At 40.3% G+C, this 24478-nt stretch overlaps 1 protein-coding gene across 6 annotated transcripts in view; it reads right to left on the bottom strand.

Moving 5' to 3' along the window:
• LOC126281787 (protein AF-9) overlaps positions 1-24478 on the bottom strand; it is a 110116-nt gene that overhangs the window by 62948 nt on the left and 22690 nt on the right. For all 6 annotated transcript variants that reach the window (XM_049981000.1, XM_049980995.1, XM_049980999.1 and 3 more), the window contains exon 3: positions 15004-15227. In XM_049981000.1, coding sequence (XP_049836957.1) covers positions 15004-15227 — 224 coding nt within the window. The remainder of the gene's footprint in view (positions 1-15003; positions 15228-24478) is intronic.

Raw genomic sequence — 24478 nt, 5'->3', positions numbered from 1 at the left:
ATGTGCAACAGACCAACTTAAAAAGATTACTTAATTTAAAAACAGAAGGATACATGAAATGTCAAATATAAGAAAACATACCATGCTTGCTGAGAAATGTATCGGAGTACAAAGCATACACTCATTACAATTTGTAAATATTGAAAATGTTAAATACAAAAGTACAAAAACCTGATCAAGTCTATTACCATTTGAAATCATTAGAACACTAAATTCTGTCTGTGCTTGTGACACCATTAAAAAATTGTCAAAAATTACACTCAGACACACTTCTTAATAAGCACAGTATGTTTATTTATATTTTACATTTCTCGTGTTCATTTGTTTTTAAATTAATTTATGCTTTTAATTTATTCTAGTGCCTTCATTTTTAAGAAAAGATTATGTTCTGTTTCCCTCAAAGATTCACAATTACACTCTGCAACTTCATTGATATAGCCAACAGTGTTTAACCCGGCTTATCACTGAGTATGATATGTTTTTATTATTTCTTTTTGATTTTTTCTACAATATATTGAAATTGTTTATTGTTCATATTGACCTGATAGGTATTTTCCATTTATTTTTATATTGCTGGGATATTTTATTAGATGATATCGTTCGGACCTACAATGTGGGCAGACAGACTTGACTATGGGTGATATGTTATAGAATTTAATGTTTATTACTCCAAAATATTGTATGTTTTTGAAGATTGTTGAAGTCAATTTAACCTAGTATAATTTTCTTTTTCTTGTTACTCTCAATGATCTGAAGATTGTTGTTTAGCAACCAAAACTAATAGGCAAATGTAAAGTAATGTGTTTTCTACGATGAAGAGAGTTAACATTTTTTATAATTTTAAAAAAAAAAGTTTTAGAAAATCCTTATCAGTCACACCAAGCACCTCTGCATAATGTAAAAACATGAGTGCAGTGTGCAGTCATAGCAAGACATATAATTAGACAGATATTTTCCATCAAACCATACCTGCTGAACGGTACGTAAACAATATACTGCAACCATATTTCAAGGAACTAACAGCTAACGAAAAGACCCAGATTTATTCCATGCACACCAATGTGTCTAGGTCAGTATTACAGTGTGTTTTTGCTGATAGCACAGCTGTGAGAGCTGATACTAATTACACACCACTCTGAAGTGCTACATGGTGCAATGATTTTCTCAGATTTCTTTCCAAGGCCATTTCAAACTTATCAAGTTCATTCTGGCAAACTGTCTGAACGACAGGGTTGAGCATCACGTGGTCACTGCAGCTTGCCTACAGGGCATTGGTTCCCCTACAACACTAGAGACAGCAGATACAAAACACCCTGAATTCAAATGTCTGTTAACCAAGTGAGAAATTTTTAAATTAGTAATATCCTATTAAGAATTTCTTTTCTTTTCTTGTACCAAGTTCAACTTAAACTATCACTTCCCCATTTTAATTTCTGTGATGCATTAAATTCCAATGTTTCCATTTCCTTAAGCAAAAATTTTTATGTGAGATTTAAAAGCGAAAATTTAAACATTGTTACAAATAAATAACACTTATGTACAATAACAACTGCTGAATGAAGTGGCAGGGGGAGAGTTGCAAGTCGATTTCTCTGCGGTAGTTGTGAATACTAAATAAATAACATAAGACGCTCAAGATGACATGTACATCAATTGTAGGGCACAACCACTGCATTATACAGCAGCAGAAACATGAAGCAACCTCAGTATGCCATTTTAAAAATAGCAAACAGGAATTTCATTACTAAAACTTGACTTTTGTAGGACTTTGGAACAGAATGAGTTAAGAGAACCATTCACTATACATAAGAAGGAGTCAAAAACTGTCAACTTACACTCTTTTTCAGAGAATAACAACACATAGGAGGGAATGAGATACTGCACATGAGTGTACAAAGTGCATGTCATGCTATTAGAGGGGGGAGGAGCAGGCTGAATGTTTGATAGCTGAGTACAATGCTCAACTCCTTCTTCCAGTAAAACAGATTGTTTTGTCTGTCTAGGTTGTTTTAATTTTCTTATTGAAATTAGTGATTTTAGTTCACCCAAAACATTTTCAGTTTAATAGATAAAAATACAATAACTGATCAACATATACTCTACGATATGCAACACTGATATTATACCAACTGTGCCAATCGAATTACATATTTTTGCGACTTTTTATAATGTTTTTATTCCTAACAAACCACACATTGTAATAAAGACTTCCCAAGAACAGAGTTCTCAACAAAGAAAAAATATTATCTATTAATTTTATAAATTTAGTTTTTATTCATATGTGGCACAAGTACCAGGTGCCACCTGCTGGTAGTTGACTTGTGTGCTATAAGTACAATGTAGATTTTATGTATGTATTTGAGTGGTGTCTTTTCTTTCAGATATGACTGACAGAACAGACACCACTCATGATGATGTGTCTGGTGCATATATTTATATGAAATAGAGGACAGGGAAAGAAAGGGAAAGGATGGGTAGGAATTCATGACTTCCAGCCACACTGGGCATTGTGGTAATGCAATGGTGAAAGTTAAAAACTTGTGCTGGCTTTGAGTCCTGGTCTGGCACAAATTTTAAACTTAAGGCATTGCATTACAACAATATCCTGTGCGGCTGAAAGTCATGTATTCCCACCCATCGTCCCCCCCCCCCCCCCCAGCCTCTATTTCATATAAATGATGATTCTACAAGGCCACTATGTTACCCTATGAGGTAGCATGTAAATTTTTGCTGATATAAGACCTAGAAAGAAAGAAATGCCTCCTACTTTTTTCATCTTTCATTTATTTGGTAATGTACTTATCAAGAATTTTGCACACTTCCATAAACCACCTTCTGCAGCCCACTCCAGTAACAACATTCAACATCAATAGATGGCAGCCTTGTATAAGATTAGAAAATGGCTCACACTGATGTATGTAGAGTCTGCATTGGATATGGTGGTCGATGTGCAGTAACTAATTTTTGTCGGAAGCACTTGGTGAGTTCATTCGTTTGTTTAGAAGGGGAGGCCAACCTCGTTTGACTGCTTTCAACTGGTCGGCAACAACAGAATTGACATGCATGACCTGTAATCTATCTTGAACAATTTTACAGAAACTATAACGTAAAAAATTCATTTTTGCATTACTAGTATCTTTATAGCTCAGCTATACAATGGCGCACCCATCATTTCATTAATGGTCATAGTTCTCATGATATTTCAATTTAAGTAAGACACTGTGCAAAATTCAAAAAAGTTTGCAATGAAACACAGGGGCAATATAATTTTGCATGTGGTGTATATTACATAAAATATTGCTGTGCATGAAATTTATATAACATCTTGAATTTTTCTTTAGACTTGGATGTAGCACACTCACTTCTGATTGCGTGGGCCTGTGATAAAACTAGAATGAAATATCCACAACATTCCTAATATTTAATAAACTGTTTGAGATATCGAAATGAGATTTTGGCAAACAACAGCATGGAAACAGGAGAGTATTTTGCCATTGGATTATATGCAAAACTTCATTATCGACTGTGTTATTCCACTAACTACAGACTTTTTTGATGAACAAATATAATCTTTACAGGCCACTGATAGCTGGTGAAACAAGAAATGTAGTGAGTTTTGGAACAGCATAAGTGGAAACATTACAAGTTTATTTTATTTTATGTATCTATTTATTTTTTAAACCAAGGATGCGCTTTTTCATAAGCTATTTTCCTTACTAGTCCTGAGTTTCTCACTTATCACAACTGTATCTGCACAGCATGTTAGTGAGGTGTTGTTGTTGTTGTCTTCAGTCTTTGATGTAGCCCTCCATGCTACTCTATCCTGTGCAAGCCTCTTCATGTCTGAGTAATTACTGCAACCTACATCCTTTTGATGACATACATATGATATCTGTACAATGTTTGGTTCTTGTGCAATAAATAACTGAAAGTGTTCCTGGACTCTATGTACACCCTGTATAATCTATCTGAAACCTTACAGTGTTTCCAGGCCTCCTCCACGTATAGAACATTCTTTCATAATTCTTAAATGAAATGTTAGCTATGATTAAGTTGTGCTCTGTGCAAAATTTTATCAGGTGGCTTCCTCTTTCCCCCTGTCGATATTCACCTACTACTTTTCCTTCTCTTCCTTTTCCTACTATTGGATTCCAGTCCGACATGGCTATTAAATTTTCATCTCCCTTAACTATCTTAAAAATTTCTTTTATTGCATCATACATTTCTTCAATCTCTTCATCATCTGCAGAGCTAGTTGGCATATATATATTTGTACTACTGTGGTAGGCATGGGCTTTTTGCCTATCTAGGCTACAGTAATGCATTCAGTATGCTGTTTGTAGTAGCTTATCCACATTCCTATTTCTTTTAATTCATTATTAAACCCACTCCTTCATTTACCCACATTTGATTTTGTATTTATAGCCCTGTATTCACCTGACCAGCAATCTTGTTAGTCCTGCCACTGAACTTCACTAATTCACATAATACCTGACTTTAACCTATCCATTTCCCTTTTTAAATTTTCTAATGTACCTGTCCAGTTAAGGGATCTGACATTCCACACTGTGATCCTTAGAAATCGAATTTTGTTTCTCCTATAATGATGACCTCCTGAGTAGTCCCTGCCCAAAGGTCCGAATGGGGGACTATTTTACCTCAGCAATATTTTACCCAAGACACTATCATCATTTAACCACACAGTAAAGCTGCATGCTCTCGGGGAAAATTATAGCTTTAGTTTCACAGTACCAGCACATAAAGGCCGCTTTGGATGATGTTACAAGGCCAGATCAGTCAATCATACTATTGCCCCTACAACTACTGAAAAGGTTGCTGCTCCTCTTCAGGAACCACACTTTGGCCTCTCAACAGATGCCCCTCTACTGTGGTTGCACCTACAATATGGCTATATGTATTGCTGAGGCACGCAAGCCTCCTCACCAATGGAAAGATCCATGGTCTGTGGGGAGGTGACACTGTATAAATTCCACTGTGTTTTGGCAAAACACTTCTCTGAAAGATACAAATGTTAACAACTCAGGCGAAAATATCTCGTTTTTGTTGCACTTTCAGCAGATTCTTTTTAGATACTAACCAAAACAGATATGACAGTAGATCTGTTTCAATGTTCAACATGCAATTGTGGGCATGGAGGGGCTCCACTTAATATTTACAAAAGGGCTTCAGTTTAGCAGTTTAGAATAGCACTGCCCTTCCAGCACTTGGCATTTTCCCTACATAACTGCCACCACTACCACTTTCCCTACACGTGCCCTGCCGATTGCACATCTACCAGCCATGTTATTCTGTGCGTACTATATAAGACAGCATTTTATGACTGAATTCCATACTGCAGAAGATGAACTGCCCCACCACATTCAAGAAAGGCTGAAGAAGGCGCATGGAAATGATATGGTGGACATCAGCAGCATTAGATAGTCGGTTCATCACCGTAGAAAAGCTGAAAAATGAACACATTTGGCTGATGCAACATAGAGTGGCTGACCAGTGACAGCAGTGCAACAGGATACACAATATACTACCCACTACATGAAAAACCTCAAGCACTTGAAAGCATGTCTTCATAGCTTTCACCCACCAAAAATTATGGAAAATGTTCTTCTTTTGCCCGACAATGCAAGACCCCACACCATTCTCATTTCACAACTAGCATATTGCAAAAACTGGCTGGGAAGTCTTGCCCTGACCTAGCAACAACAGACTTTCATCTGATCATCCCAATCCAAGATGTTCATTGGGGGTATCACTTTGAAGATGTAGAGACCTTGAAAAGTTCTGTGCACCAGTGGCTGAGGAGTATGACTAATGACACTTACTGCACAGTCAAACATGCCCTTGTTTCAAGGTGGAAGAAAGTGTTGACAGATATGGTGAAAAATTAGTTGTGAACTTTGGAGCGGTTATCTTATGCGTATGGAATTTTCTCTCCTTGTAAAACACAAACAAAAAAATTGAAGACATTGCTTTCTGACTGACTCTCATAATTTGGATAGGTTACTCTGGTAACCGATGCAATCGTACACATTCTGATAAATTAGATTTTAGATCTGATATAATAGCAGTGTTGCAAATCATAGAGTATATTATGGTTACTTATTTTATTTTTATCAATAGATAAAATGTACCACATTCAATATGCATTCACAAGGGAGTATTGTAGAGAGTTTTGTATCTTTGCATAGTCTCCTGTATGGAGGACATAGTAACAGGCATCCTGGGGTTGAGAAGCAAGTGAAAGAGTTGGAAACAAACAAGTTGTCAGGTCCAAATCTGTTTTACACATAGTACCTTTTGGCATTAAATCCTTACTTAGCTTGCATTCATTACAAATCTCTTGTCAAGCACCAAGTCCCAAGTGACTGGAAAAAGTGTAGGTGACTCCTGTATATAAGAAGGGTAAAATAATGGGTGTATAAAATTATAGCCCGATATCCCTAACATTGGTTTGATGTACAATTCTTGAGCACATTTAAAGTTCAAATATAATAAATTCCCTTGAGAAAGAGAAACTTCTCTCTGTAAATCAGCACAGGTTAAGAAAGCATGCTCATGTGAAACTTAGCTTGCCTTTTCCTCATACAGTAGCCTGAAAACCATGGATAAAGGCCAACAGCACATCCTATATTCCTCGATTGCCAGAAAGCATTGACACATGCAATAGTGCTGACTGTTAACGAACATCCAACCATATGGAATATGTTCTCAGATATATGAGTGGCTTGAAGACTTCTTAGGTAAGTATGTTGTCCTGGACAATGAGTGTTCGTCAGAGACAAGAACATCAACAGAATGCCCCAGGGAACTGTGATAGGACCACTCATGTTTTCTATGTACATAAATATTTGAGGAATACGGTGAACAGGAATCTGTAACAGATTGTTGATGATACTGGAGTGTGCGAGAAAGTGTTGTTGAGTGACTGCAGGAAGATGATGTAGAAAGAATTTATATTTGGTGAGATGAATTGCAGCTTGCTTTCCACGTAGAAAAATCTTAGTCAATGCGATTGAATATGAATACAATATTCGTGGTGTGCTGCTTGACGCACTCACATCAGTTAAATAACAATGTATAAACTTGTAAAATGATATGAAATGGAATGAGCATGTGAGACTGACAAAATGGAAAGCAAATAGTTGACTTGGGTTTATTTGGAGAATTCTAGGAAACTGTAGCTCATCTATTAAGGGGACAGCATTTAGAAAACTAGTATTACTTATTTCTGAGCACTCCTCAAATGTTTGGGATCTAAACCAGGTCACATTAAAGAAAAACATTGAAGCAACTCAGAGGCATACTGCTAGATTTGTTACAGGTAAAACCAATGAACATGTGAGTATCATGAAGACGCTTTTTCAATTTCCTTAAACCGAATCCTTCGAAAACTTAAATAAGCGCTTTGCACCTTCAATCTTGGCAAGCAAAGTGAAAGCTCAGTCTTTTATGGAATAATACCACACTGGAACACACAGATAAACCAACCTATCTGCATGTGATGTTGGATAGATCCCTGACATATAAATCCCACTGTGAAAAGATCCATAAGAATGTGACCTTAAGAAAAAATATTTTGGGGAAAGTCGTTACAGCAAATAGGGAGCAAAATCTACTATTCTGAGAACAACCTCCCAAGCACTATGTTCTCTACAGTTGATTACACCCGTCTGGTGTGGCGCAGAGATACACCCACGCGAAGGAGGTCAACATAAGCCTTAGTGAAACGTGTCGAATCACAGCAGTGTGTATGAAACCCAAGGCCCTAGCAAAGCTTTACAGATTTGCTAGTCCTGTGAGTCCCAGCTCGTGAAGAACATCTCAGAAATTCAAAGAGAGGCCCAGACAAACCACCAATGATCAACATCTTCTCTCTGGCACAGAATATGAGCTCAGGTGACTGAGATCCCAAAAAAGGTTCTAAAACAAGGTCAATGAAGAACAACCACCTGACTATCCGCCAGCACAGGTAGTGGCTGGAAGTTTCACACAAACTGGAAAACATGTAGGACCCTGAACCGCGTATGAACAGGAGTGGCCCCAGTGAAAACAAACATTATCAATTGGACCCATGGTAACATGGATGACACCAGCTGGGGTGGCTGAACGGCTCTAGGCGCTACAGTCTGGAACCGCGCGGCCGCTACGGTCACAGGTTCGAATCCTGCCTTGGTCATGGATGTGTGTGATGTCCTTAGGTTAGTTAGGTTTAAGTAGTTCTAAGTTCTAGGCGACTGTTGACCTCAGAAGTTAAGTCCCATAGTGCTCAGAGCCATTTGAACCATAACATTGATGATGCTAAGTGAGACTGTGGTGCTGTGCAAGACATGGAACACTTCCTGGCCTGTCAAAACTGTCCCTACAGAAGCAACCTAATTGATTTCTGGATAGACAAGAAAGGAACTCTGGACATGACTCAATACTGGACTACTGAGAAAATTTAGGGAATCAACATTTGTGGACAATTGCAGAATGATTCTACTGCTGTCAACATACATAAGGACCACAAAGACAAGAGAAAAGAAATTAGGGGTCATATAGAGAGATACAGAAGTAGTTTTTTCTCTCAGTCCATTTACGTACAGAATGGGAAAGAGTAAAAGAAATAGTAAAAGACACCCTCCACCATGCACTGTATTGTGACTTTCGGATTACAAACTGAGACATAGATGTAGGCTTGAGGATGGTTCAGGTGCAGTGAAACTGGTCATATTAACAAGGAAATAAAAGCAATTGAGACAGACAACATAATCTGTTTTACAACATGAATACGAAATTTTTCCAAAGACTGTACATCAATTTTTGAGAAATCCTTTTTTTGGTGCAGTCCACTGATCAATATCACCTACAGACAGTGAAAGGCTGTCTTTACTCACCTCACTGCTTGTATTTTATCCAAGGTTTTCCATTGCCCTATTAAATTCATTTACCTTGAAGAGGTACTTTTTGCCACTGTTGTTTGGAGGAGTCATTGAAATTCTGAAGGAAGCAGGGATAAGATAAAAGGGACAAAACATTATCTACTAACTGCACAGAAACCAGACTGCAATTATAAAAGTCACAGGACATGACAGTGTTAGGTAAGAAGAGTGAGATAAGGTTTTATCCCATCCCTGATGTTATTTGACTGTACAATGAGCAAACAGCAAAGGAAACAAATGAGAAATTTGGAAAGGGAATTAAAATTCGGGAAGAATAAATAAAACGTTCAAGACTTGTCAATGACACTGCAATTTTGTCAATGATGGTAAAGGACTTGGAAGATCAGTTGAATCGAATAGATAATTTATTAAAAAAGGGGATTACAATCTGAACATCAACAAAAATAAAACAAGGGTAAGACAATGTAGTCAAATTACATGAGTTAATGCTGATTAGGTAAGGAGACACTAAGAGTAATCCAGGCAGCAAAATAACTGATTATGGCTGAAATAGAGAGGATGTGAAATGCAGGCTGGTAATAAAAAGGAAAGCATTTATAAATAAGGGTAAGCTGGTAATACCAAATAAATATGTAAATGCTTAGAAGCATTTTTTGTAGGAATTTGCTGGGGCAAGCCTTGTTCAGAAGTGGAATAAGCACAAAAAACAGTACAGACAAGAGAATAGAAGCTTTCAAAATGTGGTACCACAGAAGGATGCTGAGGATTAGATGGACCGATCGGAACTATGAGAAGGTACTGAATCAAACTGGGAAGAAAAGAAATTTATAGAACACTTGCCTAAAAGAAAGGATTGGTTGTTAATAGAGCACATCCTGAGACTCAAGGAATTGTCGATTTGGTACTGGAGAGAGGTGTGGGAGGTAAAAATTGTACAGGGAGAGGAAAGTTTGAGTTCAATATGCAGGTTCAAGTGAGTGTAAGTTGAAGTAGTTATGCAGAGAACAGGCTTGCGCTGACATGCTAGTGTGGAGAGCTACATCAAGCTAGTCTTCAGACTAAAGATCATGATGTTGAACATTAAGTTCATTTTTGGAAAAAAAGTGAGAGAGATGAAAATTACTTGGAACTTGTAATATATGCCAAGATTAAATGTCTCTTATGCTTTGTTTCACAATCAAATGCCCGAATCTCTGACCAGTGAGCACTTTTCACTCCAGTAAATTTTAGCTGTACAGTGCTGGAACTCTACAGGTTATTTTATGTAATTTGCAAGCACAGAAGACTTTTAAAGCTATTCTAGCTGACTGGGGTGAAGTGTTATGTTGGTTGGGGTGAGTCGAAAAGAAGATGGGGAAATTGGGTTGGATGGATGGACGGCTGACAGTTGGGAGGCAGACCAGAATGCAGATGATATAGGAACAAGGCACCAGTGATCTTCCCCTGGCAAAAATAAGAAGATTTGCACAAAATGCACAGAGGTAAAGGAATGGACTGGGGGGAAAGACAGAACAGAAGAAGAAGAAGAAGAAGAAGAAGAAGAAGAAGACCACAAGGAAGAGGGTGTGAGTGTAGAATGAGTTAAGTAGGTGCATGGGACACAGGTGGACATTGAGTGCGAGTGTGGGACAGGGGCTAGCAGATACTGAGGCTGAGAGGACTGCAGGATCAAAAGACAAATTGTAAGGGCAAATCTCATCTACATCATTCAGATATGCTTTCTCTGGGGGTGAGTGGGAGAGGGGGGGTGGGAGCAGGGGGGAAGGACAGGGAGGCGACAATTCAGATAACATGGGTTAGTTAGCAGTCAGCTTGGTGCTGTGTTCTGTCACTAGGTTGGTAACTCTACTCTACGTCACAGTTTGGCGATGACCATTCATTGGGGTTGACATGTGGTTGATTATAACGCCTGCTTAGAAGGCTGTGCTTAAGTTACAGCATACCTGGAATACAGTCTGACTACTCTCACCCCATCCACCTGTAGAAGGCTCAGTGCAAGACTTGTCCTACTCACCCACCCAATGCATCATATTACAGTCCTGTCACAAGCCTATCATATCAGAAGCAGATGCAGCAGTGTAGGCAGGCATACCACAAACTAGATCTGTTGCAACTCAGCAAGAATATTAGCAAATTGTCAAGCAGATTAGATGGCCACTGTCACACTATGGAGAAGGGCAGAGTTGGCCACCTAGCCTCTTTCAATTATCTCAATATTTGTCTGGTCTCAGTTGGGACAGATATTTTTTGTTTTTACTAATAAATAGATAAAAAATCAGTATATCAATTTGCTACAATTATGGCACTACAGTTTTCTTAAATGAGTAATGTTTATTTCTAAAATTTCCATTCCTTTGAAATATTGGCTTATTATTGAAAATGGGAAAAGCAATCAGTGCTATTTCAATAACAATTTTGACAGAAATGAGCAACAAGCACAGGATATAAAAATTTGTACAGCTGCTGCTGTGGGGCATGGCCTATTAGACAACACGTGTGCACACCTGGTCTATCATTACTGAGACAATAAGTCATTCATACTTTATAATAAAAACAGTACATAGCTGATGTGTTACCAGTGTCTACATAGTATGCCCTTACCTCCTTTTAGCCTTTGGAAGCTGACAACTTCAAAAAACGTTCTTCAACCTAAGTTTTCATCCGTTAGCACTATCACTAATCCTCAAACAGTGGTACAATTCCAATTCTCAATCATAACATGAGTGAGAGTTGTACTGTTGTACTGTTTGTACAAAAATTGTATAAAAATGCTATAATGTTTGCAAAAGTCACCAGTTGGTGACTATATGCAAAAAAGGTAATAAATAAATAAAAACAGAGTTACAAAAATATTAGAATCAATAAGAGAATACTGGTGATTTTTTTGTAGTCTTCAACCCCTCATAACTTCTCAAGAAAAGCATCAAACGATAGACAAAGTTTTATTTTGTTTACCTATTTTATGTGATATTTTTATTCTACATATGTTGAAATGATAATGCAAGAATCTATGAGAGTCCTAGAATTTTTCAGTCTTTGTTTGAAGTCAACATTTATTATTCGAGAGAATAGCAATAAAAAATTGAAAATTGGTTATTTCAGAAACCAGTTATTTTGAGCGGTTTCAATAGTCAGATTAGATTGGATATGAAAAAAATTGTACAATCGAAAACCAACTGTTTCAGCATTGACTGCCACCGCTAGTTCAATCCCATACTTTTCCTACTCTTTAATCTCCTCTAGGCCCTGTTGCACACACAGCTCCACTATTGTATCCATCCACATCCCCACTTTAGAAAGCCTTCATTCACGTCATCCTCCCCACAGTCTCTATTTTTCTGTTCCATTTTCATCTCTCACTTTTTTCCTCTACTTCATTTAATGCTACATACAATTTGCCCTGCCTGTGGCTATCCTATCTGCTTGCTACCACCCTTCCCATCTGTCAGTCTTCCCAGCATCGCTCCCTCCACACATCCTTCCTACCATCACCTACTCCATCTGATCTCCCCCCCCCCCCCCCTCCTGCCATTGTCAAGCTGTATCACTAGTAGAATGTATGTGTGTGTGTGTGTGTGTGTGTGTGTGTGTGTGTGTGTGTGTGTGTGTGTGTGTGTGTTTTACACTAGGAAACTCTGATGGAGGGCATCATTTAAAAGCTTAGCAACTTTTCCAGTCTTGTTTACATAGTTACTGACTACTCAAAACCCAAGACCTTACTATCAGGCAATAATTACTTTTACTCCTTCCAGTACTTATATTCCTGCCATGACTTGCCAGTATCATAAAAAACAGCAACTATTATGTAAAAATAAATAAGAACTACATTATTCATAAGCTGAACTACATCTAATGTAAATTGGATGCCTGACACCATTATATGACACTGCTCATTCACGGTTTTTCCCTACTGCAGTGATTGGGGAGAATTCTTTGGAGTACACAACCACGGGTGTTGTGTACACACATAAAGCAGCATCAAGCTTCAAAAACGTTTCAATATGTAGATTTACATTAGACAACTGCAACCATGTGAATTTTAAAATTTTCCAGGCAAATTGTCTGTTCAAACAAATTTCGGGCTTGCACCTGGTCGCCGTTTAATTCCTCACACAATATTACAACTGGGCACCTGCCAGTCATCTTCAGATGAGCCATCGCAGACTGGTGAAAACGTCCTCCGTTCTGCAACACAGAGGGTGATTGAGTGCCGCTATTCCACCAGCGAGGGCACTGCCGGTGGGCAGTGTGGTTCATCTATCAAGTTTTTGACGCATGCACAGAATAGTTATAGTGCGCTATATATTGTGGAACGGAGGACGTTTTCGCCAGTCTGAGACGACTCACCTGAAGATGAACTGGCAGGTGCCCAGTTGAAATATCGTGCGAGGAATTGAACGACGACCAGCTGCAAGCCCGAAATTTGTTTGAATAATTGAAACCATTTTTATCTGTGCTGATACCTATATGAAACACATTAAGCTGTTCCAAGTACTGTATTTTAATAATTCTATTTTTTAGTATTTTCTCATGATATTTCTGCCATGTTCTACACCAGTTTTTAAATACTGTGCTTAGATGATGAGGCCAGGAATTCTGTTCCTGATGATGTACAAAGATAAAACTATTTTACACACAAAGATATTACCTGCAGCTGCTGAGTATGTCAGCAGCCATGAAGTAAAGTTAGTGAATACAAATGACAAACTGTCAGAAAAACTATATTACACGTAACAAAAATTTGTACAGTAAACCCTGTATGTTACACTTCTATGATTATAAATGTCAAAGATGCAGTATGTACAACTGTACAGATGATAATCATCAGTACAATTACATATGAGTTCATATTCATCTGCTGCTATACTTCCTCTTGCGCTACTCCTCCAAACTGATGCAGCACTAAAAGCTGCTCAAAAAGAGAAAGTAATGTGAGAATCATGTAAAAGGCATCAACAAAATTCTGAAATTTGAGCTTATTGTCATAGAGCACCTTCTCTAATAGTTCTGTGGTTGTGGTAAGGAAATATAAGGGATGCAGAAAAATAGAGCAGCATACTGAAAGGATAAAAAATAAGAAAATACTGGTATGGGTAACCCTTTAGTCATCGTATCATATTTAAATTTTGATATTTGAGAAGTACTCTTGGAAAGTTGTTCTTCATATAATGTGTACAATAAAACTCAAATACAAACCCGTACAATGGAAGGGGTTAATAGAGAACTCAAAATGTCATGAAACATAAGAAATTAACTTCAAATCAGGATTGATATGTGCACAAAGAAACAGTTAATGCTACCAGGAAGGACGTAAAACGCGATGACATGACACAGAGGTATAATTGGAACTGGTAAAGAAAAATAAGTTTCCATGTACAGTCTGATTTATCCATGTTAGGAGTAAACCGTACAGCAGACATACTGAAGGTGTTAAAAATACTGCATCTGTATACATTTACAAGTGTAGTACCACAGGAATTAGTCATTTCACACAGATGCTTGTGGGTAAACAAGCTTTCGACAAGTGTATTTATTAGTCTTTATTGAACTGGTACTCAGTTTTGTGCTAGAAAGGCTGTACCAATACGAGAGAGCAAGAATAAGAACAGCACCAATGGTTGCATGTTTGCTGACATACAAGAAAACAATACTGAAATTCTGCCGAGTACTAAAGTGGTATACATTAATACAAATGGCCACTGAATATGTGGGGGAGAGAAAATTAAGTAAAAAATAAATAAATAAATAAATAATAAAAAAATAAAATAAAAATAAAATTGCGGCCCGAATTCCTTATGAGCTTCCCTTCCCAAAATGTTTCCATAACTTTATAACATTCAAAATATCTGTCATCAATGAATCTTATGAAGGGTGCCTCTCGGTAACAGTATTTGGTTCTAGATGACACAACTATGATATTATTCACCATACTTTACAAGAAGTAACAAAAACTTGTTTTGATGCATATTCACTACTCACTGCCTCCAGTATACGATTAGTTGTCCGATTTACACAGTATATTATAGCTAGAATTTTCTAAGTACGTCATTTTTACAATAACTTGTGACCTGAAAACTCATAATAATCACTTAATAACACTTACACCGCCACCCTTTATAAGCCTCCTTCGTAGTTCTTCACCAGGATTTGGAAATGTGAATGGGTGTGTAAAGACCTTGTGAATGGGAGGACCTGCTGGTTGAAGGTGCAGATCATATTCATACCGGAATTTTTTTGGCTCTTCAGTGGTCTTGAAATAAATCTCAATTGGCAGTGTAAAACCTGCATAGCCAGATTCCTTGACAGTGAATGGTGGTTCTTTCACAACTGCAAAAGGAAAACATCACTTGGATTGAAATGTACACAGATAATTCAAAAACTATAATGTAATAATTTTAAATTAAGCTCCTTTTTTTACATGTGTTCGAGCAGTCACTTGTTCATTTCGACAAAAGATAATTTTCCCTTCAGCTAATGTCAATAAATACAAATTAAGAAAAAGATAGGTTCAATGTGGACAGAAGTGTGTACCTGGCATGCTAACAAACAACAGTACTTAGAATCTGACAGTAGTCATCGGTTCCATGTCCAACGTTCCCTCCCATACAGCCTTGTGATTCAAGGCAAATGTACTTGTTCAATACAGACTTCCTACAGCAATATGCCATCACTCTCACCTTACCCTTCACTGGATGTAATTACCCCACTGGCCTAGTTCAAAAGCAGATTTCCTGGGCTGTTATGTCCAATTCTGGTGCTGCCTATCCTCCCTAAAACAACTTCGGAGCACGCCACTTGCCACTTAGTATTGTCCTGGTATGGAAGGTATTAATCTGCTACTTTGACAAGGCCATGGCTTCCTAAAATCATGCCCAGAAATGAGATCCATTCTATCTGAGATTTTGCCTACCCACCTACAAAACTGGCAATTTATCTGGTAACAGATATGCAACCTGTCACTTTTTTATGATTTATTCAACCATGAACATGTTTTCGAGCCACTACAGGCTCATCATCAGATGGAGATGTTACAATAACATTATGTTGTGGACCAAGTGAAGCTAGATGCAGTGCTGGTGAGTACACTGCCTTGTGTTATCCATATCAGATTTCTTCTTATAACATACATTATTAAGCTATGTACACGAATATACACAGTATTTAGCTACACTTCATTTTACCCTGCATCTATATACAATTGGTCCATAACATAATGTTCTTGTAACACCTCCATCTCATGATGAGCCTGCAGTGGCTCAAAAACATGTTCATGGTTGAATAAATCATGAAAAGGCAACTCGTTGCATATCTATTATCAGATAAATCACCAATTTAAATTACAATCGCAGTTCATCATCCACAATGGTTATACTCGGCGGACCTAGAATAGTTTTTCATCGCCCACCGAGTCTCTGTAATATTCTAATCAGACTCTATGCTCCTTCTCCACCTATCTCCCTACCCTGCGTCTCCTACCCGTGTGACTGTCCCCACTGCAAGACTTACCCTCCCCCATATCCATACCAGCCCATAACTGGCAAAACATATACTATCAAAGGGAGAGCTACCTGTCATGCTCTACAACAAGACAGTCATGAACTCGGTGCCTCTATCATGACACGTGTCACCTGGTTTCTTCCCCCAGACAGCATTTTCCCAGAACTCTGCATGTGAGAACTAGCACTACAACATGTCCTTGGTTCTAGCCACCCACGTCCACCACATGGCCTAAATTTACATTAATTTCTTCCATTTCAACATTTCTCCACAGTAATTATTCCTTTCTTCACTTCTTTTTAGTTTTCTACAGATTTCATTTTCTTACCTGTCTATTTTTCACTGTCCCCCTTCCACCTGTGTTAAGTACAGAGAACTTAGCTTTTCACTCTTTTTAACTCATACATGATGTTTTAGCAGTAATCACTGTCCTGCATATTAACCTGTCTTCCAGCTTTAAGCTCTCAGGTTTTCAAATCTCATCCAGTGCAGTGCCCAACAATCAGTCTTTCCTTCTCATCCCTTCCCATAAGTCACCCCCCCCCCCCCCCCCCAACCTTCAGCTCTGGGTGACTTACCTGAAATCTACTCCTTTTCCTACTAGTCTTCTCCATTCCTTTTCCTTCACCCCTCTTCCTTCCCCTTCAACCCTTCTGCCTGAAGAAGCAGCCGCTGGCTCCGAAGGCTTGCCTACTTATAACCTTCTTTTATGTGTGTGTTCTACCGCCGTTTGGGTAGTAGATTTTTTTTATCTAATTACACTGCATTGTAAAAAATTGAGTGTTTTTTCTTGTTAAATTAGGGAAAAAATATATACAAAAAGGAAATTCATGTGAGTAAAATAAAATTACATGATAGAATGGCTGTCAAGTGTTTACCTCCAAGAGGCAAAAACCCAGTACTGATGACACATACATAGGGACAAAAAAAGCTTTAACCCAGCTTTGAGAACTGGGGGATTTGAGGACATGCTCTTCCTTTCAAACCTTTCTCAGTATATCTCTCTTCTGTTCCGAAAACTAGGATTTTTTTTTCTTCAACTTTTAGTGTTGTCTATCAGCAGTACTGGAATTTTGCCTCCCCAAAATCAAATATAGTTAGTCACAAAGGTCCTACTCATTTCTGTTACCTACTGTGACAGTAGATCACCAACTGACCTGAAAGTTACACTACTGAGCTGAAGGACTGTTTTGTGGGGATCATAGCACATTTTATTGCAGCAACAAGAGCAAGACATAACATCTTTTCTTTTTGTCTTGTAATCTCACCAAGCAAAACGAACAAGTGTCTGAGTAAAAGCTCAATGAACAGAAAAAAAACCTCAAGAGCGAAAGTGCAAGAGAATTTTAAGTGAAATGTTTCCATTCATTAGTCAATACAAACATACAATAATGCTTTTGTTCTCGTAGAAATAAATTAGCATTATTTACTGAAGATTTGTCTGGGTACTTTCCCCATGATCCCCATATATTCGTATGTTCTAGTGGAGTATTTCACTACTTTTTGTTTTGAAAGATTAAACTGGATAGATAAAAGATCTACTCACCAAGCAGTGGCAGAAAACACCCATAAAAGCCGGTCATTATTGGCAAGCTTTGGGAGCCAGTGGCTCCTTCTTCAGGAAGAAGGACTGAAGGGAAAGAAAGAGGGCTGAAAGAAAAGAACTGGAGAGGGGAAAGTTGTCCAGAACCACTGGTCACGGAAGACTTACCGCAGGGGATGAGAAGGAAAGACTGATTGTTGGGTACTGCATTGGATGAGATTTGAAAACCTGAGAGCTTAAAGGTGGAAGACAGAGTAATATGTACACAGAGATTACTGCTTAAACATCATGCATGAGTTAATATGAATGAAAATCTAAGTGCATTGTACATAACAGAAGTGGGAAGGGGATGGTGAAAAATAGTCGGGAAAGACAATGAAAATGTAGAAAATTAAAATGGAGTGAAGCTAAGAGTAGTTACAGTGAAGAAATACCAAGACAGAAGAAATTAACATAAATTAAGGCCTAGTGAGTGGTGAGAACCAAGGACCTCTTCTGCTGCTATTTCCCATCCATGGAGTTCTGAGAAAGTTGTATCTGGGAGAAGAATCTAGATGGTGCGTGTGGTGAAACAGGCGCCGAGGTCACAAATGTCATGTTGTAGAGCATGCTCCGCATTAGGATAATATGACTTGCCAATATATACCCTCTGCCTATGCCCATTCATCCTAATTGATAATTTGGTGGTAGTCATGCAGATGTAGCATGCCGAACAGTGTTTACATAACAGCTGGTATATGTCGTTTCACAGATGGCTCTCCCTTTGATAGTATATGTTTTGTCAGTTACAGGGCTATTACAGCTGGTGGTAGGAGGGCACATAGGGCAAGTCTTGCAGCAGGAACAGAGATTAGGAGGGCGATGGAAAGCTATTCTAGGTGTAGCGGGCAAAATCTGACAGAATGGATCTCATTTCAGGGCATGATTTTAGGAAGTCATTGCCCCGCCATAGTAGCTAATTAACACATTCCAGACCAGGATAATACTGAGTCATCAATGGTATGCTCTGAAGCTGTTTTGGAGGCATCTGCTTTTTAACTAAGCTGGTGTGATAATTACATGCAGTGAAGGCTGAAGTGAGAACGGTAGTGTTTTGCTGTAAAGAGTCTGCATCCGAACAAATATGTTTGCCTTGGATGCCAAGGCTTCATGGGAGCGAACTTTTGACATGGTAAGAATGGCAACTGTCAAAATGTAAATGCTGTTGTTTGTTGGACTGTTTAATGTGGATGGAAGTGTGTAGTTGCCATTTAGTGAGGATGAGCTCAACATCAAGGAAAGTGGCAGGGGTTTGGAAAGGACCATGTGAAATTTAAATGGGAGAAGATATTTAGAGATGAGGAATTTTAGCAGGTCAGCCTCACCATGAGTCCATATAGTAAAGATGTCATCAATGTATCTAAACAAAACTAGGGATTGAAAACTTATAGATCTCAGGAAAGCCACTCCAAGCAACCCGTGAAAAGGATGGTACAGAAAGAAGCCATCCAGGTTCCCATAGACTTACCTCCGATCTGTTGGTATGTCAGTCCCTCAAAGGTGAAGTCGTTGTCGGTAAGTATTAAGTTGATTGAGGTGAGTAGGAGGAATGTCATAGGTTTGGATTCAAATGGAGCCTGACTGAGGAAATGTTCAGCGACAGACAGACTATGTACATGGAGGATGTTGGTATAGAGGGGGGGTGGCATCCATGGTGACAAGCAAGGTGTATGGTGGGAGTGGGATGGCCACTGATTTCGGACGATCTAGGAAATGGTTAGTATCTTTGATGTAGGAGGAGAATCTTTGTACTATGGGTTGCAGGTGTTGATTTACTAAGGAACATATACATTCGGTGGTTGCTCTGAAGCCAGCAACTATAGGAAGGCCAGGGTTATTGGGTTTATGAATCTTAGGAAGAAGGTAAAAGGAGGGGGTGCATGGTTTGGGTGGGGTGAGAAGTGAGGTGTCACCGCCAGACACCACACTTGCTAGGTGGTAGCCTTTAAATCGGCTGCGGTCTGGTAGTATACGTCGGACTCGCGTGTCGCCACTATCAGTGATTGCAGACCGAGCGCCACCACACGGCAGGTCTAGAGAGACTTCCTAGCACTCGTCCCAGTTGTACAGCCGACTTTGCTAGCGATGGTTCACTGACTTCTACGCTCTCATTTGCCGACAAGGTAGTTAGCATAGCCTTCAGCTATGTTATTTGCTACGACCTAGCAATGCGCCATTATCAGTACTATTGATATTGTAAACCATGTATCGTCAAGAGCGACGTTCGTCATTAATGGATTAAAGTTAAGTATTCCACCAGCTATGTCCGCTTTTCTCAATTCTAATTCCCTTGTCATGTTCCAGACCTCACACCAGCCTGCATGAGCTAAAACACGTGCATTTCGGCCTCCTTTAGTAACCCTGTGTTGGCTCTCCTGCCAACCACAACACCTTTGTGCCATACAAGACTTGCCTTCGCCGCAGAATTTGAAGCAGCTACAGAGTGTGCTGGGAAAAATTAATTATTATTGCCGTTATATACTACACGCCTCTTCCATTTCAGCTGCTTACACCATAAAGGCGTTCCGTTCGTCTGGACGACGAAATGCGACCGTGCCTTTCGCCAGTTCAAATCGGCGTTGCTTTCCAATACTTGCCTTACGCCATTCGATCCCCAGAAGCCCGTCTTGTTGATGGTGGATGCATCGGATTTCGGGATCGGTGCTATGCTTGCACACGAAGATGGGTCGCATGATCGCCCTATTGCCTTTGCATCCAAATTGCTCTTGTCTGCTCAAAGAAATTATTCACAGATCGAGAAAGAAGCATTGGCTCTCGTATTTGGTGTTACAAAGTTTCATGATTTCTTGTATGGTCGTCACTTTACCATAATCACAGACCACAAACCTTTGATATCACTTTTTCATCTGACCAAGCCTGTACCTCCACGTACAGTGCAGAAATTCATTCACTGGTCTATTTTCCTCTAGCAGTACCGCTACGATATCTTGTATCGGTCCACTGCTAAGCATGGAAACGCCGATGCGTTGGCCTGCCTGCCTGTTGCTGAGGATAGGGCATTCGATTCCTCCAAACTTGCTTGCATCTTCATTGATGCGGAAACCGATGACGTGGTTGAATCGTTTCCGATTGATTTTCGTCGTGTAGCTATAGCCACAGCTGCTGACCCTGTCCTTGCTCCCATTCTGCGCTTTGTTGCTACGCAATGGCCCTTTTCACAGTTACGGATCGGGGACCCATTGGTTCGGCGATTTTTTGCTCACAAGGAGAGACTTTTTGTACGACGTGGTGTTTTGCTGTTGGGTTCTGATAATGATCAGTGCAGGGTCGTGGTCCCACGTTCGTTACAGTCCTCTGTCTTACAGTTTCTCCACCAAGGACATTGGGGTATAGTGAGAACGAAACAACTTGCTCATCGGCACTGTAATTGGTTCGGAATCAATGCCATGATTAGGAATATGTGCTCTTCTTGCATGGTATGTGCCCAACAACAATCAGCACCACTGCGGAAATTATTTGCATGGCCAAGAGCCACTTCCCCTTGGCAACGCATACACATCGATTTTGCTGGTCCATTCTGGAATGCTCGATGGTTGGTTGTGGTAGATTCATTCAGTAATTTTCCTTTTGTTGTCCGGATGTCTTCCACGACGTCATCTGCCACCATCCAGGCGTTATCCGCTATCGTTTGCATTGAAGGTCTTTCACAGACTATCGTTTCCGACAATGGCCCACAATTCATGTCCGCAGAATTTCAGTCATTCTACAAGACCAATGGTATTCAACATCTGACGTCCGTGCCATTTTCGCCACAGTCAAACGGTGCCGCTGAATGATTGGTCAGGACTTTCAAGTCACAGATGTTGAAGTTGAAAGAGTCGCATTCTCGGGAGGACGCGTTACTGCTCTTTTTATCCTCTTTTCGCTCTCAGCCCCGAGATGGTCGCTCGGCAGCTGAGTTGCTCCATGGTCGTCATCATCGAACCTTGATGTCTTTGCTACATCCGCCACATCAGGTTCCTGTCCCGCGGCAGACACCTGCTTTTGCTCCAGGCGACGTTGTCTACTATCGCCACTACCGAGGTTCACGGCGTTGGCTCAATGGGCGCATTCTACGCTGCCTCCGATGCGCTATGTATCTGGTTTTGGGGGCCTCTGGTGAGGTGCGCTGGCATCTCAACCAGCTGCGCCTCTATTGTCGCACGGGATCTGCCGCTCGCCGTCTTCTTTCAGCGACGGTGCAGTCCGGTCAGCACACCGGGGACCCATCTACTGGCTCGTCTCAGCCCCAGGCGTTACCAACGCTGCCTTCCATTTTGCCCCATGGCGACACGCCGCCGCCTCCGCCTGTTCTCTCGCCGGCGACGCCCGTAGTGGACGCTTCGCTGCAACCGCCGGGCACCTCCCTGGGTCACGCGCCGCCGATCGCTTCCCGTGACCAGTTGTCCTCCGACATGGAACTCTTGCCCGCTCCAGACCATATGTCGTCTTTGCCCGTCGGGTGTCCCGGCCTGTTGGAAGTCGGCCCTTCGGCCCCTCCTGTCTCTCTAAGAGCGCATACACCGCATGTTGGCGTGCACCCTGGAGCAGGTTTTCTGGCGTTTCCTAGCTCCCCGTGGTCCGAATGGCACGGTGCGGGTGGCACAGCCTCGCCTGTTGTTAGGCTTCTCACCTCATCACATACGTCAACATGGGGTCCTCCCGATGGCGGGCAGGAGCCTTATGCCACAACCGTACACCGATTTGCGGGGGAGGAATGTGGTGTCACCGCCAGACACCACACTTGCTAGGTGGTAGCCTTTAAATCTGCCGCGGTCCGGTAGTATACGTCAGATCCACATGTCGCCACTATCAGGGATTGCAGACCGAGCGCCGCCACACGGCAGGTCTAGGGAGACTTCCTAGCACTCGTCCCAGTTGTACAGCCAACTTTGCTAGCGATGGTTCATTGACTTCTACACTCTCATTTGCCAAGAAGATAGTTAGCATAGCCTTCAGCTACGTTATTTGCTACGACCTAGCAATGCGCCATTATCAGTACTAATGATATTGTAAACCATGTATCGTCAAGAGCGACATTCGTCATTAATGGATTAAAGTTAAGTATTCCACCAGCTACGTCCGTTTTTCTCAATTCTATTTCCCTTGTCATGTTCCAGACCTCACACCAGCCTGCATGAGCTAAAATGCGTGCATTTCGGCCTCCTTTAGTAACCCTTCCTGCCAACCACAACAAGAAGTTCAATGGATTGAGGTGTCAGTCCTTGTGAGGGGCTTGAGGTTTTCAGGAGGGACTGCAGATCTGTTTTAATCACAGGGTTGGGATCCTGATGACAGATGCTGTATGTAGAGGTGTCAGACAGCTCGCGTAGGTAGACCATCACTAACATACAAGGGGTGTTTGAAAAGTCCATGCAAATTCCAAGAGATGACACCTTATGTTTGGTTAGTAGCATGTTTGGAAAGAACACACACCAAGTTTCAGCCATATTGGTTTATTTCTTTGTGTTTGGCATTTGTGTGAATCAAGGAAGTCGAGTGTTGTCAAAAAATTGACGAAAAAGAATTTTGTGTGATGATTAAACATTACTTTATGAAAGGCAAAATGCCTCAGGAGACTAAAGAAGAGAAGCTTGATAAACATTACGGTGACTCTGCACCTTCGATTAGAACAGTTTATAAGTGGTTTCATATTTTCGGAGTGGCCATATGAGCACAAGCAATGCTGAATGTTCTGGACGCCCTGTGGAGGTTACGACTCCAGAAATCATTGATAAAATTCATGATATCGTGATGGATGACAGAAGAGTTAAGGTGTGTGAGATTGCTAGTGCTGTGAGCATCTCGAATGAATGGTTACATAATATTTTGCATAAACATTTGGACATGAGAAAGTTATCCGCAAGATGGGTTCCGTGAATGCTCAAGCTTGACCAAAAACGGAATTGTGTGAAGCGTTGCAAGGATGATTTGCAGTTGTTCAGGAAGAATCCGCAACTCCAAGTGTCGTTTCATCACTGTGGATGAAACATGGATATGTTCCTATACTCTTGAGACCAAACAACAGTCTAAACAATGGGTTACCAAGGGAGAGTCTGCACCAAAAATGGCGAAGACCTTTCCTTCGGCCAGAAAGGTTATGGCAAGTGCCTTTTGGGATTCGCAAGGGATAATCCTCATTGACTACCTGGAAAAGGGTAAAACTATTACAGGTGCATATTATTCATCGTTATTGGACTGTTTGAAAACCGAGTTGCAAGAAAAACGCTGGCAATTGTACCGTAAAAAAGTCCTTTTCCATCACGACAGTGCACTAGCACACACCTCAGCAGCTGTAGTCGCAAAATTTATGGACGTAGGATTCCAATTCCTTTCACATCCCCCCTGTTTTCCAGAGTTGGCTCCCTCGGACTACTATTTGTTCCCCAATTTGAAGGAATGGCTGGAGGGACAAAGATTTTATTCAAATGAGGAGGTGATTGCAGCAATTAATAGCTATTTTGCAGACTTGGACAATTCCTATTGTTCGGAAGGGATC

The sequence above is a fragment of the Schistocerca gregaria genome, chromosome 7 (genome assembly GCF_023897955.1).
Source record: "Schistocerca gregaria isolate iqSchGreg1 chromosome 7, iqSchGreg1.2, whole genome shotgun sequence".
Lineage (NCBI taxonomy): Eukaryota > Metazoa > Arthropoda > Insecta > Orthoptera > Acrididae > Schistocerca > Schistocerca gregaria.
The sequence above is the reverse complement of the archived record's forward strand: the minus strand, read 5'-3'. Positions and strand labels throughout refer to the sequence as shown.